Raw genomic sequence first — 16,505 nt, 5'->3', positions numbered from 1 at the left:
TGGTTCTAGAATTGGTGCCACATCAATTGGCTTGCCCCCTATTACATTAAACATAGTTGGTGAGGAGGGGGTATATAATACAACACATCTTATACAGGTATGATGCTATGTTATGTGTAAGTTCACAGATACTTTTCATTGGTATGGGCCACACCATTTTCGCTTCCTACACCAAATCAATTAAAATATTTATAAGTAAAACTCATTTTCAAGGATGATTCATTTGGAAACCAATTCTTTAAAAATACGCTAGCACTCACACGAAATACTTTTATTACTATTTCAAAGTAAAATATCACTAAAATTTCTTAAATTTCATAAAGGGACTAGTACCTACCTATACAATTTAAATGAATCATGTCTTCAACAATAAATAATTCTGAAATATAACAAAGTTGAAAGCGGAAAAATAAAAATCGCTCCACGCTGACATTTTATTTAACAAATAACGAGTATTCAAATACTACAGACGTTTAAAATGAAAATTTTTACGTCGTTAGTACAAATTGCCCGTCAAAATTATCAAGTTTTCATTTCATAGGGCTGGCAAAATGAGAGATTTTTGTAATGTTGTTCTGTACTATGAGTATGTTTTAGTGCCCTTACAGGGTTCTATTTGTACTTTCCTCTAATTCTAAGACCTCTGTAAAAACATCAGGGGGGTTAAATTGGCCATATCGAAGCAATTCATCTAAGAAAGCAATATTGCTATTTGACATTTGTTTGCATTGCGCGCTTACTTTTATATGCGCAAATGTCAAATTGGAATATTGCTTTCGTAGATGAATTTCTTCGATGTGGCCATTTTAACCCCCCAGGAATGCAATAGATCAACTTTTTAAATAGTGAACCGTCTGATATAAAGATCGCGTCAAAAATTTTAGTGAAAATTTCACTTAGGATAAATTAATAACTCATTGATGCAAGACCGGTACCGGGGTAAGAGCATTGTGTTTACCATCCGGAGGTCCCGGGTTCGAATCCCAGAGGGGACAAATCACAAAAATCAATTTGTGATCCCTAGTTTGGTTAGGACATTACAGGATGATTACCTGATTTTCCAAAAGTAAGATGATCCGTGCTTATTACTAACTGATGTAAGTACGTAGTCGTTACTTGAGTCATGTCAGGGGTCTTTGCCGGCTCAATAATAACCCTGACATCAGGGTTGATGGGGTTGGTAATCCACCCCACAACCCACACGTCAGAAAAAGGAGTAAGAATTTGCGCATTCTGTTTGAAAAGCAAACCTGCGACAAACAGGATCAAGATTATACAAAAAGGCAACATTTCAATTTGCTATTTGCGCATATAAAGGTGCACACTGACAGTAATGTCAAATATGTCTTTTCAAATACATGGTTCCAATATGGCCTCCACCCAATACGTTGTTGGAGGCGTAACTATGACGACGCCACCATGGTGTCCTATTCAGACAGGTCCCTTTAGGATCTATCTATCTACGGTAGACGAACTAATTAATTATGTATATGGTTACAATTTTCAAGCTACAACACACAACATCTAACACCACAGAGGATGCAATCAGCTGTTTTCATTCAGGGACCAAATGAACTGACAGAATAATTAATCTAGTCACTACTATGCCTGGTCTAACCTAGATGGAATGAAATACGGCTTATAATAGCACGGACTTTGATATTGAAACTAGTATGCATTAGAGCATCCTACCTAACGAGGCTTGGCAAAGGTGAAACCTTTGCAATAGTGATTGGGAAATGGTTAGCTAATTAATTAGGGAGTGCCTGAATAAGGATTTTGGTTTCGAACGGAATAAAGCTGAAAGCACATTAGGAGAGCACTCTCTATAAAATGTATAAACACGTTATAACGGGTTCTTACCGCGTTTAAAACAGGGATATGAGACTCCCGATATTTCGACACTGTTGCAAGTGTGATGTGTCTCATATCCCTGATTTAAACGCGGTAAGAACCCGTTATTATGTGTTTTAATTATGATAATAACCGCGTTAACCTAAAACAATGTAAAATGTATAAATTAATTTTATTGACGGTAAGTAAGTAAGTTGGTGATACAAGGCGCTGTGCGCCAGTTTCAAATAACACTAAAAACTTAACTTTAATACCTTTGCCATAAATTGCAATCTGAAAATAATGCGAAATAATCCAAAAATAATGCGTGCCTTGAACTCGCTCTTGTAATTCGTCGCTGTCGAAAAACAATGCATTTTTTGAGAAAACAAATACATTTTTTTTCAGGATATATTAAAAAGTGACAACCTCCGTGGTTTAATGGTTAAGGCATTGAGATTATACGGATTCAAATCATGATGAGGAAATTGTCGAAATCTCATTGTGAGACTGTCCTTTGTTTGGTAAGGACATTGCAGGCCTGAATCACCTGATTGTCCGAAAAAGTAAGATGATTTCGTGCTCTGGGGGACACGTTAAGCAGTTGGTCACGGCTATTACTTATAAAAAACACCTCTAACAACCCGCAATCGAGCAACGTGGTGAAGTATGCTCTATACCCCCTCCGGTGGTATCTGATCGTGGCTCAATTATGAGGGGAGTCCTGTGCCCAGCAGTGAGACGTATATAGGCTGTTTATGTCATATCAGAAAGTGCTCGTCTCGCTACTGATCTTGGTCTATATTGACCTCTAGTTGCATCGACATATGTAGGTTCCATCTTATTTCACAGTAACGCAGTACGCAATACCCAAAACCTTCACAGAAATTACATCAAAAATATCTTTATTCAGTAGGTAACTTACGAGTAGGTACACTTTGAATTCGTCATTTTTTACATAACGAACGTCACCTTGTCACAACCTGTATACCCGAAGAAAAGAAACTGCAAGAAAAGCTTCGGCACAATAATCTCAAATGGAACGGTGTGATTTTATTGTGTGTTAAATGTAAATTGATTTTGCATGCAAAAACGAATGGAGTTACTGTCTAATTCCAGTAGCGAATCCAAGAACTATTAAAGGGGACAAAATTCCTTTCTTACTTCCTGATATCAATTCCTTTTTCAAAGGCTATCAATTTATGTCTATTTTGCAATTATGGTGTAGAACGCATATTATTATATTATTTAGTACAAATTAGTATTATGAACTACCCTCGACCATTATACACGGCGATACGGCTCACCACTTATCACGTTGGTCTAACAGAAAACTCAGTGAGGCATGGGTACTACTTCATCTTGTGATGGATTGGGATACCATCGTTAGCTTATATTAGCGTAGATTCTACTACACGAGATTCTTTCAAGTCAGTCGATTACATAAGATTACTAAATCTTTTAAGGGGCAATGTATACGTTTTTACAATAAGATTCCCATTGACATTCAGAATTTGCCTTTCAACTGTAGTAGTAGTTAAACAAAAACTTTACAAAAAAGGTTATTATAAAGTTAGTGATTATTTAGAAGATATGAATGCATGGGATTAACTGTCTGAGAACTGATATTAGGCAGCTAAATTACTCAATTGTATATCAATATTTTATGTTTATTTATTTTTTTATTTTTTTAAAGAACGTCTAGGGCCCTGTGCCGAGGTTTTTCTTGCAGCTTCTTTTCCCCGGCTATACAGGTTGTGAGAAGCTGCAGTAGTTTTAGGCGGATGAGACGTTCGTTATGTAAAAATTGACGATTCAAAGTGTAACTATGTTACCTACTGAATAAAGATATTTTTGAATTTGAATTTTGAATTTGAATTCTTACAAATCCAATCCTTACTCTTAACATCCTACGAATCGAGCGCACACCTACAAGTAGTATGACGCCACAGCAATGGCGGCGATTGAATGCGTCGCTCGAAGCATGAGCCCGCAATTTCCCGCCAGGCAGCTCCCGTCTCCGCCTGACAAATGACGTGTACAGCTAGTAGCTACTAGCTAGACGGATTGAGAGCATACAGCGCTATTTAGCTGGGATTTCGTATCTACATACATGCATAAAGTGACACCATTAATCTCTAATGGTAATATTGATCCATCATAGTAAAATGACACAAACTCTGGAAGTTTTATGACATTATTATGCTTCAGGTGTTATGCGGAAGCATCTGGATGTCATGTTTTTTATTCGTGGCCAATCCAGCTCAAGGGCGTCTTCAAATAAGTCGCATTGCTGCAGCGTGTTTTCGCGGATACAGCTGTGATGTTGTGTTGTTTTTGTTGGGTTGGTATTCCACCTCACAATCCACACGATAAGAAGAAGAAAGCCAAATTAAAAAAATCATAATGTATATTTTTTCTAATTATTATTTTTGAAAGCCAAAAGCAAACAAAGGTAAAAAAAATACAGAATCGTATTACAACATTTTTTAAGAACGTCTAGAGCCCTGTACCGAGCTAATTTTCCTCGGTTATACAGGTTGTGTGACGCTGCAGTAGTTTTAAGCGGATGAGACGTTCGTTATTTAAAAATTTACGATTCAAAGTGTAAACTATGTTACCAACCGAAAAAATATTTTTTTTTTTATTTTGAATTATGTTCCTATGCACCGTTTCATAACTTATTGGCGATAGTACCTTCTAGTATCAATATCTCATCCGGCAAATATAAACTAACAGTGAATTTATCAGCAAGTTATTTATTATACACTTAGTCACGTAATCTAGAAGGAAGACATATGGTATCAAATGTCAATGGCCTTTATCAATTATTAATAATTGTTGCTTATGCAGATTTTATTTGCTGGGACTGAAGAAAACCCGCGGTGCAAGTGAAGATCCGGTTTATTTGGCAAACCACATTAAAAATACAAAGTTAAAAAGTAAAATACAAGTAAAAAAGCTTAGGTAAAAATTCGTAAATAATCGATGTAAAATCAGTGAGAAGTAGAGAAGAAGTGATTCGTGACGTGTCCAATCAGATTCTTATTGGAAATCTTCGGTCCGGAACTAGCGGGCTGTGCGCGCATTACGTCGGCCAATCAGGAGCGCCGCGCCATGTATCCGCTCCTCGCGTCGCTCCCCGCGCCATGCCCCGCGTCGCTCCCCGCACCGCTCCCCGCGTCGCTCCTCCGTTTCGCGACGCAATTAGCGGGTCGTGCGTGAATTTTCTTAGCCCGCGACCTCCTCTTCTCGGCTGTCCGTAACATCCTCCCCTCGGCGTAGATCTTCGCAGCCTTCTTTCACCGGGAGGACGGCGAGACGTCGTAGAGGTCGGCGGAATATCCCTCCTCTTGTTCGTACGTCAGCGACTCTGGTCAGTCCGTCGGGTCCTTGATGCAGTCGGATTACTTCACCTCGTGGCCAAATGTTCCTCGGCAGTACTGGATCAGTGATAATCACGACGTCACCAACTTTCAGGTCCGCTCCGCGCCCGCTCCGTGTGCCTCCACGTGGTATGAGTGTAGGTAGGTACTCCGTTAGCCATCGACGCCAAAACACGTCAGCCAGCGCCTGCGTGGCTCTCCAGGTCCTCCTGTCTACCTCCCTGCACGGCCCGGTAGTGGGTAGGCCGCCGGAGGTCCCCAGTAGGAAGTGATTCGGTGTTAGCGCCTCCATGTCTCCTGGCTCAACAGGCACGTGAGTGAGAGGGCGTGCGTTGACCGTGTACTCTGCCTCCGTGAGTAATGTGGCGAGTACTTCGTCCCTGGGGTAGCGCTCGTGCAGTGTGGCGACTAACGCTGTCTTAACCGAGCGTATTAGCCGCTCCCATGCTCCACCTTGATTCGGTGCCCCGGGTGCGATGTATTTCCAGTTCGTTCGTTGTAGTAGAGCGAAGTCCTTGAGTTGTGGGCCCCACTCTCGTTGCGCTGCTCGCAGCTCTTCGTCCGCGCCATGAAAGTTCGTCCCATTATCGCTGTAGATTGTTACTGGCCACCCCCGCCGCGCCGCCATCCGCCGTAGGCACATAATAGCGGAATCCGTAGATAGCGACGGTGAGATCTCTATATGGACCGCTCGCGTAGTGAGACACGTAAACAGGGCGCCCCAGCGCTTTTCCTTATGTCGCCCGACCGTCACGTACATAGGGCCGAAAAAGTCGAGGCCCGTGTAGCTAAATGGCCTCGCGTGCGCTGCGAGTCTTTCGTAGGGCAGGTCTCCGTGAACTTGCGGTCTCGGTCTGGCTTTCTTCACTTTGCAGAGTTGACATGAATGCTCCACGGCTCGTACTGTAGGTCGTATACGTGTGATATAGAACTTCTGTTTCAGGTCGTTGACAACTTGCTCTCGGTTGGCGTGGTTCGCCGCCTTGTGTGCGTGCGCGACGAGTAGCCGGGTGAAAGCGTGGCGGCCGTCCATTATTAGCGGGCTTTTTGACTGCTCGCTTATTCTCGCCACGCCCACGCGACCGTGTAGTGTAAGTAAGCCTCTGTCGTCTATCCGTGGGTCGAGCTTACGCAGCGCGCTGTTCGGACGTAACTTCAAGTCCTTTTTCAGTCGTTCTATTTCGTCGGAGTACGAGTCCTCTTGCATTTTCTTATACCATAGCTCTTCTGCCTTTGTGATATGGGCGAGTTTCAGTGTTCGCGTTCGTTTCTTCATTTTATCGACGGCTAGTAAGACGTAGGCTGTCGCACGGACGAGTCTCTCGTAAGAGGAGAACCGACTTATGTCAGGTAGGTAGGCCGGCCCCTCGCTGTTGTCCGTGGCGCAGACTATCTCGTCTTGACCGTTGTCATTTTCCTCTTCGGTGCGTTCCGATGGCCACCTTTCTTCTTCTTCCCGGAGGAACGCCGGGCCAATGAACCATCTTTGGTCGGCTCGCACCTCGTAGTTAGGTCGTGTGGCGTCGTCGGCTACATTTAACTCGCTCGGTATCCATCTCCATTGTTCGATGTGCGTGAGGTTAGCGATCTCGCCTACGCGGTGAGCTACGTACGGCGTGTACTTGATGATGTCGTTGCGAATCCAGTGGAGAGCGGTCTTCGAGTCTGACCAGAGCACGATCCTGTCAGCCTTCTGTCTATGTTCTTCTTGTATACTGTGGGCGAGTCGTGCGCCTATGAGGCTGGCTTGCAGTTCCAGTCGCGGTATGCTCTGTGCCTTCAGCGGTGCTACCTTAGCCTTTGCGCCGGCGAGCGTGATGATGACCTCTCCGTTTTCGTACTTGATTCGCCAGTACGCTACCGTGGCGTACGCTCTATCGCTCGCGTCGTTAAATACGTGTAGCTGACGTTCCAGTACTCCCCTCGTTGGCGCATAGCAACGGGGCAGTTTAACTTCTCGCACGCTGTCGACCGCTCGTATCCATTTAGTGAAGTCCTCGGCGGCTTCTTCCGGCACTTGGTCATCCCATCCTATCCTCTGTTGTCTCCATAAGTCTTGCAGTAGGATTTTAGCCGTTATGGTGAGATGGCTTAGCAGTCCAAGTGGGTCGAAGATCGACATGACAGCGCTGAGGGCTTCGCGCTTAGTCGGCGGGCGTGCTGACGTCTTGACCTCCTCCGGTACCCTAGGCAGCGCGGTGTTGAACATTAGTTCATCTTTAGTGGCCTCCCATATTAGACCTAGAGTCTTGCCTTGATGACCAGCGGTTCCCATTTCCTTAGGTAGCTGCGCGCGGCGGTCCGGGGGTATGTCTCGTATGACGTCTTCATTACTCGAGTTCCAGCCGGCTAGTATGAACCCGGCTTGCTCGTGTACGTAGGTTACTTCGTGTACTGCTCGTGTTGCTTCCTCCTTGGTCGCGTAGCTCTCCACGAAGTCGTCCATGTAGTGGCTCTCTGTTATCGCTCGGAGGGCCACGGGGTGTGTCTCAGCGTGCGCGCGTGCGTTGTGGTTGCGCACACTGTGCGCTAGGAATGGTGAGCTCCGAGCGCCGAATATCATCGATGACATGACGTATTCCGTGGGTGGCTTCTTTCGTTCGTTGCCTCTCCACAGGAACATTTGAGCCGGTCGATCTTCAGGGCGAATCTTTACTTGTAAAAACATCTCACGTATGTCGGCGGTGACGGCGACCTCTTTTTCCCGGAAGCGATAGAGAATTCCCGGTAAGGCTCGCAGTAAGTCGGGTCCATCTAGGAGGTGATCGTTCAGGCTCTCTCCTCTCGACTTGGCGGCTGCGTCGAAGACTAGGCGTACCTTCCCTGGCTTGTTAGGGTTCGTCACGGCGAAGTGAGGTAGGTACCATGACTTGTCGTTGTCTCTCTCGTCTCCGTTAGCTACTGCGGCGTATCCCTTCGTGAGTAGGTTCTCTATCTGGCTTGTGTAGGCTGCCTGGAATTCGGGGGACTGATCCATCTTCCTCTCGATAGTCCGCAGTCTCCTGAAAGCCATTTCATAGCTGGGCGGCATGACTACTTGCTCGTCTCTCCATGGCAGGCCCACTTGATATCTTCCGTTGACTCGTTCGATGGTTTTATTGAAGATGTCGATCGCTCTCTCTTCGGCCTTCCTCGGCTTCGTTATCAAGGCAATTCCTAGGGCGTCGACGTCGTAGTGTGTTTTGATGAGCGCGTTTAATTCCTCATCTTCATTAGCGAAGTTCCTCACGTCTTTTTCCGTTTTGGCGTGTACGTGGAGGACTAGTTGATCCTCCCCTCGGTACAAGCTCCGCGGCACCGTGCCATGTATCGTCCATCCCAGCTCGGTGCGTGATGCGATGGGCTCGTAGCGTTTGCCGATGAGGATTTCCTTCGAGATAATCAGATGCCAGTTGTCGGCGCCGATCAGTAGGCTCGGGCGCGCCGATTCGTAACTCATGTCGTCGAGTGGTAGGTGCTTCAAGTGTTCGTATTCGATGAACTTCCTTTTCACCGTCTGGCTTCCGATCGTAAGTTGTTTCACCGTGTGAGCGGTGATGTCGTGAAACTGCTCTTCATGTTGGCCTCGTACTTCAATCTTGACGACACGACTCTGCGTCTCCTTTTGACTCGCTGTGGCCCCGTGTATGTGTAGCGGGCTCACATGTCCTCTGGCGCCGAGGTCGTTCGCTAGGCCTTCGTCCATGAGCGTGATGGTAGCGCCTTCGTCTAGTAGCGCGTACCTCTTCAATGACGGTCCTCCCGGTACGCGTATCTCCACCGGGCACACCTTCAATAACACCTTGGCCGGGCCGCTTGTAGTGGCCGACGCGGACAAGACATTTTCCTCGTTTACTGGCGGTGACTTCGGTTGAGTAGCTGCGGCGGGCGACGTGTCCATATGCAACGTACTGTGGTGAGGTAAGAGACAGTTTTCTATTCCGCACCTCTTTGCTTTACATGTGAATCTCCTGTGCTTTCCGTTGATGCACTTGAAGCATATTTTCTCTTCTTTCACCCACTGCCATCGTTCGTTGACCGTCATCCTCTTGTATTTCTTACAATCGGGTACGTCGTGGTTGCCGCCGCAGCATAGACATCGTTTTGTGACGGCTTCCTTTTCTCTCTCGACGGTCGGTGCGGTGGGTGTTTCAGTGGTTGCGTAGACTTTCACGTCTTTACGTGGCCTTTCACGTGAAAACGACTTCTTTTCTTGATTGTTGAAAGTCTCCTTCAGCGACTGGGGCGATGTGGCGTATGAAAATCGCATCGCACGGTCGGCCTCACGTTCCAAAAATCTTGACAGCGTTGCTATCTCGGCTTCCGATGGGTCTCCGTGTTCGTAGGCGAAGTCATACCACCTAGACTTGAGATGTGGGCTTAGCTTCTCGATGACCTCTCGTGTGAGCATGGGGTTTCGGAGATATCCTCTTTCATCGACGCCACCTAACACGCATACGATGTTCTTCAACTTGACCGCGAGGGTGTTCAATTCGCCCGCGGACGTACCGGACTTAGGTAACTTCTTTATATCTTCCATCGCTCGTTCGATCAACATCTCTGGTCTTCCAAAACATTGCTCCAGTGTTCGCATAATCTCGTCGGGGCTAGTCGCCGAGTATAGCAGCGCGGCGACTGTCTCCTGTGCTTTCCCTCGTAGACAGTTCCGTAGCCGTGCGAGGTTCTCGTAGTCGGAATACTTGTACATCGCCGTAGAATCCCGCATGGCCGCCTTGAAGGGTAGCCATTCCGTCGCGGCGCCGCTGAACGTAGGCAGCTCGTGGGCTTGGCGGGGCACCGGACGTTTATTCACGATCTTTTCTAGCGCTTGTGCTATTCTATCGACCGTGTCCTCTTCTTTATTCGTCGCATGAAAGCTCGTACGTTGATTAGGAATAGGGCTAGGCGGGCGTAGTTCCGTCTCTTTCCCTCGTGCCTCTCGATTCCATCTTCCTTCTCGCTCGCTCGCGTGCGCGTTTCTCGCGCATAGAACAGGCTCCATACTGTGCTGAGGCGGGCGTCGTCCCTCCCCCCGCGGCTGGCTGTATTCCATTTCAATCAACCAGTCGTGGACGCGTTGCTGTTCCTCCGTGTGCGTTTCAGCGGCGATTTCCTGTTCATCGATTTGGCTTCCTCTTTCGCTTTCTTCCCTTATCATTGCGACGCTCCGTTCAAGTTTCGCCTTAACCTTAATGGCTTCTAGACGAAGTTCCTGCTGTTTCATTTCAGCTAATTGTATCTCCGCGTCGAGCTCGGCTTGTCTGATGCGCGCCGTCGTACTTGCTGTGGAGCGCATCGATCGCACGGAGCGGGTACTTGCTCTGACAGGCGGGACTTGCACCTGCCCCCCTTCCGTGGACGTGACGAGTCGTCGTTGCGGGACAACCGTGTTCGCGGACGCTGCCGACGTGCTGGCAGGCTGTTCATCGATGTGCATGGCTGACGTCGTGGTGCGCGGGCGCGCGGCCGTGTCTCTCTCGATGAGTACCATTGGCGCGGCGGAGGCGGGCGCGGACTTCTCTCTATCTTCAAAGGTCTTCTCTCTGACTTCAAAGGTGTTCTCTCTAGCTTCAAAGGTGTTCTCTCTAGCTTCAAAGGTCTTCTTGCTCCTCGTGATGGGCATTCTTCGGCGTAAGCCAGAAGCTACCGCAGCCTCGAAAAAGGCTATACGGCTAACTCGTAACCTCGAAAAAGGCTGTGCGAGTAGCAACTCCCGCTTCAAGGAGTCACTTTTCCGTCCTAACGGACGTATGATGTGCACACAGCCTCCCGTTGGCACCGTTAGGTGGACAAGACTGCGCTACCTTGTTGAAATTAGAAAGTTGAAACTAGAAGTTGAAATTAAAAATATATCGATGTTTTTATATCGATGTTAGACCAATCTTCAGTCTTGCGGTTCTTGATTGTTCCTCTTCCCTCTTCAGACTTCCTCTTCCCTCTTCTGACTTCCTCTTCTCTCTTGAGACTTCCTCTTCTTTTTTCCGTATTAAGAGTAGGCCTTCTTTCTTGAGAATTCGTCTTCGTTCTTGAGGGTTCGTCTTCTTTCTTGAGGATTCGTCTTCTTTCTTGAGGGTTCGTCTTCTTTCTTGAGGATTCAGGTTTCTTCTATCCGACGACGAAGGACCACCGCTGTTGCTTATGCAGATTTTATTTGCTGGGACTGAAGAAAACCCGCGGTGCAAGTGAAGATCCGGTTTATTTGGCAAACCACATTAAAAATACAAAGTTAAAAAGTAAAATACAAGTAAAAAAGCTTAGGTAAAAATTCGTAAATAATCGATGTAAAATCAGTGAGAAGTAGAGAAGAAGTGATTCGTGACGTGTCCAATCAGATTCTTATTGGAAATCTTCGGTCCGGAACTAGCGGGCTGTGCGCGCATTACGTCGGCCAATCAGGAGCGCCGCGCCATGTATCCGCTCCTCGCGTCGCTCCCCGCGCCATGCCCCGCGTCGCTCCCCGCACCGCTCCCCGCGTCGCTCCTCCGTTTCGCGACGCAATTAGCGGGTCGTGCGTGAATTTTCTTAGCCCGCGACCTCCTCTTCTCGGCTGTCCGTAACAATAATCTATATCGAAGGCTTTTGAATACGACCTACGTAATCCTGCATTATTATATGTATAGGTATACAGGAAGTTAGTGACATCGTAACGAAAACTATGGAGAGATATAGAGATATAAAGTTAATATAAAGTGGAATTTTAAGTCGCAAAAGCATGGAATTGAAAAAAAAATACACATAAAATAAGAATTTTACGTCGGAAAATTCCACTTGATTTCAGATTCATGCTACTAACATCCTCTATGTATTGTCATCATCATCATCAATTTAAGAGCCACGCTCTTGTCGGTGCAGCATTTCTGTAAAATACTCTCCATGCTACTTTTTTAGGGAAAAATAGGGCAGTGGTATTGTATTAAATACATTATATCAATGCTGACAAAAAATACTGTGCGATTTCCTAGTTTGGTTAGTGACATTACTGGCTGATCAACAGATTGTCCGAAAAGCAAGAAGATCCGTGCTTCGGAAGGCACGTTAAGCCGTTGATCCCGGTTACTTCTTACTGATGTAAGTAAGTAGTCGTTACATGAGCCTTGTCAGGGGCCTTTGGCGGCTTAACATATTTAATAATAAACAACATAGACCTTTCTGCACCAGCATTGCATCCGTAAAGAGATTGTTAACCCAGAGCCATTTTAATAGGTTAGGCTTATAGTGTTTGATAGGATTAGTTGAATTGTATTACTTTAGATTTAATTCTTTGAAATATTTTTCCTCTCAGACGACGCCCTGAGCCGAGGTTCGCGCCCAACTGGGCACCCTCAGGCTGTTGTCTTAAACGTTGTACCGGGTGAGAGCCTTCAGCGCTCCCCATTAATTTGTCCGGCCAAGTAGTTAATGCCATCTGCGGCAAATCTACAATAAGTCACGTCAAAAAAAAAAAAACTTTTGATGTTGTTGTATCTTAAACTGTACACGTTTATTATTTCGTGTCTTCTATTTATTTATTAATGCTGCTGTTATCGGACTTGTCCCCGTTAACAAACGGTTTACATTTTTTAGTATGTAGTTAACTATTTAGACTCATATAATGTGGATTTTTTTGGTCGGCGTGTAGCTTCTTAGAGTTGTATACGTTTTATGTTATTTTGCTGTAAATTTCCCTAAAAATAAATCAATAATAACCCTGACACCACGGTTGATATGGTTGGTAATCCACCTCACAACCCACACGATAGAAGATCAAACAATCAAAAGCTGTTTGTTATCCTATATTTAGCTTATTATGCTTAAGCGATCGAACTAGGAAGTAGTGATTATTATTACTCAATATAATCCATTACGAATGTTGTATCACACTAAATGCGTCAATCCTGTTCAATTCTAATGTTAATTTTGCTAATAAATCATACAAATGTTATACCTAATGTTAACATTAACTACAAAGACTACATAGTACATACATTTATCTGACGAAAATATGTACGTATATGTCTCTGAAATTCTTCTGAATAGTGATGTTTAGGCGACTGTTAGAATAGAATAAAATATAATATTTTCAAATATTGTGGAATTGACATTCATCATCATCAGCCGTACGACGCCCACTGCTGGGCATAGGCCTCCCCCGAGGATCTCCACGACGATCGGTCCTGCGCTGCCCGCGTCCAGCGGCTTCCCGCGACCTTCACCAGATCGTCGGTCCACCTTGTAGCGGGCCTACCCACTGAGCGTCGTCCGACACGTGGTCGCCATTCTAGAACCTTTCCGCCCCAGCGACAATCGGTTCTGCTTGCTATGTGTCCTGCCCACTGCCACTTCAGCTTTGCAATTCTCCGAGCTATGTCGGTGATTTTAGTTCTCCTGCGGATCTCTTCATTTCTGATTCGATCGAGCAGGGAAATACCGAGCATAGCACTCTCCATTGCCCGCTGAGCGTAACCGAGCCTCCTCACGAGACCCATAGTAAGCGCCCACGTCTCACTGCCGTAGGTACATTACGCTACATTAGACCATTGTTTTAATATCAGTTTTTAATACACAACACAATACCATTGAAAAAATAAATTACGTCCTATAGAGGGCGCCACATTAAATTTAGCGTAACATCACATAGCCTATAACGATCGGATAATAGGGTAGTTTCCATCTAGGCAAATTAGTAACTTCTTACTTAACGTCCAAAATACGAAATTACTTTGGATTTTTTATGAAAAAGCAACCTGTGACGTCATAGAAAACAGAGACAATATAATATACAGGGTGTTAGTGACGTCGTAACGAATACTGAGGAGGATGATTCAGCTCATAATTCCGAGTTAATATCGAGCGGAATCTTCCGTCGCAAAAGTATGGAACTGAAACTAATCAAAGAAAAATCACAAAAATGCTCATTAATTTTCCGAGAGGAAATTCCAATTGTTATCAACTGAGAATCGAGGTCTGAATCATCCGCCTCAGTATTCGTTACGGTGTCACTAACACCCATACGCACTTGTATGGATACCTGTAAATATATAAAAGTATAGAAATGAAAATAATTAAAAAAAAACTAAAAAAAACTTGAATTTTGCGATGGAAAATTCCACTTGATATTCACTCAGAATCATGGTCTGAATCATCCCCCTTAGTATTCGTTACGATGTCACTAACACCCTGTATATGTCTCACTTATTATAACATTTTACTTAAATAATTTAAATAAAAAAAAAAGAAAACGATATACCGGCCCTCCTAAACGCATCATATACGAGGAAGCCTTGAAGTGGCTTACTTCTTATCTTATCCTATTTAGCCGGTTTTACCCCACTGCTGGGCAAAGGCCTCCCCCTAATTTATCCACTCCACTCGACTATGCGTGATCTCCGACCAATCCCTGCGATAATCATTGGGTCGTCACGTCATCTTTTACGCGGTTTACCTTGAAGTGGCTGATATTTAAAAAAATATTTATAGACCACAGATTCACCTGCTTTCTGCAAGATGTACCATACGACTATATAAACAAATTGAAAGTAGGTAGAAACAGTGAAATAATCCGCAGGTATTCCGTAGCGTCTGCCTATCCCTGTGAGAAATAGTCATGATCTTATCATCATCATCAGCCCATTAACGTCCCCACTGCTGGGGCACGGGCCTTCCCTATGGATGGATAGGGAGGTCGGACCTTAAACCATTACGCGGGCCCAGTGGGGATTGATGGTTATTAACAGCTGCTAATGCAGCCGGGACCAACGGCCCCAACGGCAACCGCATGATCTTATATACTCTCTGATCTTATATACGTCTATTGTAACCTGAAAATGTGGCGAAATGGTTCCAGTAAAGGATGGTACAGCAGCGTTTGCTTCGCGCTCGACTTGGCGGGGCCACTGCCGTGCCCCCCGATAATAATAATCGATAAACAACGAATTTCGTAACACGCGTTAATACAAATAGCAGTCCATTCAGTACAGAAGTGTTTATCATAAATAATTTAAAAGGTAGTAATTTCATTGGCAACATTAAACATAATCCGCGCCGTCAGTTTTACTGCACAATAAAGCTTGGTCTACACAGATGACGTTCCCCCGCTCACCCAAGAGACTACATTAATCACGAGACACACAGACCGTATAACGAGTGTGCACTCGCATAATACGGATGAGGACCGAGCAAATAATGCAACAGTAATGTAGGTTAACACATATATTATCAATTTGTCACTTATTTCTACCCCCAATATTCGTTACGGTTTCACTAATATCCATACCTACTTGTATTCATATTCATATTCATTTATTCGTAATAGTTCGCATTACATGTCATAATGTCGTATATAATCTAGGTTACATTCTACTACTAGAATAATTCATTTGGTATCATTCATTACACATTACAAACAAAATAAAATAATAATAATCATAAAATGAATACAACAGCGTAATAAAGAAGTCATTCTTAAATATTAAAATAAAATCATGAGTTAAATGAAATGTATGGCTACCGTTTGTATTTGTACGGGGTGTTAGTGACATCGTAACGAATACTCAGGGGGACAATTCAGACCATGATTCTGAGTTTATATCAAGTGGAATTTTCCGTCGCAAAATTCGTGATTTTTATTAGTTTTTATAAATTTATTTTCAATTCTATACTTTTGCGATGGAAAATTCCTCTTGATGTTAACTCAGTATAATCCGCTGAATCATCCCCCTTAGTATTCGTTACGATGTCACTTACATCCCGTACAAGTAGAAACGGTAGCCATACAAAGTAGGTATTTATTTATTTTAATGGATGTTAGTGACACCGTGACGAATACTGGAGCTCTCACTCAGATGTAGTATATCAAAATCATAGTAAGTTGCAAGTTGATTTACCACTTAGTACTTAAGTACCATTATTGTATCATTATAATGTCGTCCATATGACATGTAATAACATAACTATTACGAAATAAATGAATATAAATATGAGGAAATCTAGATACGCGTGTAGAATTCAACCCGGAACAACTGGTTTGCTCATCAGAATATGTAGCCGCTACTTCATAGAATAGAGGTCGATCATAAAAACATTTCAAGAGCCAACAGATTAGCTAGACTTCACATGAACCTGCCACACTGAAACTATAGGACGTAAGCCTCACCCGAGGTCGCAGGGGCCGCAATTTCCGGGACCGACTCGACGCGAGCTTCCCGACAATGCACTCGTTTTAATTTTAAAACTACTTTTCACTTAAACAGATACTTTTATAACCTTGCTGAAGAAATTAACTTCAGCCAGACTGTCTTTTATTACGACTAATAATAACGTAAGTACTTA

The 16,505-nt window shown here is 44.5% G+C and overlaps 2 protein-coding genes across 8 annotated transcripts in view; both read right to left on the bottom strand.

The window, feature by feature from the left end:
* Positions 1 to 16,505, bottom strand: part of LOC126382075 (neuroligin-4, Y-linked) — a 240,916-nt gene that overhangs the window by 90,550 nt on the left and 133,861 nt on the right. The gene's annotated exons all lie outside the window — the stretch shown is intronic.
* LOC126381173 (uncharacterized) lies at positions 5,065 to 10,821 on the bottom strand. Its single transcript, XM_050030693.1, has one exon. The coding sequence runs from the start codon at positions 10,819 to 10,821 to the stop codon at positions 5,065 to 5,067; it is 5,757 nt and encodes a 1,918-aa protein (XP_049886650.1).

The sequence above is a fragment of the Pectinophora gossypiella genome, chromosome 3 (assembly GCF_024362695.1).
Source record: "Pectinophora gossypiella chromosome 3, ilPecGoss1.1, whole genome shotgun sequence".
Taxonomy (NCBI): Eukaryota; Metazoa; Arthropoda; class Insecta; order Lepidoptera; family Gelechiidae; genus Pectinophora; species Pectinophora gossypiella.
This window is presented reverse-complemented; position numbering and strand designations above follow the sequence as displayed.

What these genes read in the sequence shown, in the direction of transcription:
- LOC126381173 (XM_050030693.1), bottom strand. Translation starts at nt 10,821, where the DNA reads ATGCCCATCACGAGGAGCAAGAAGACCTTTGAAGCTAGAGAGAACACC.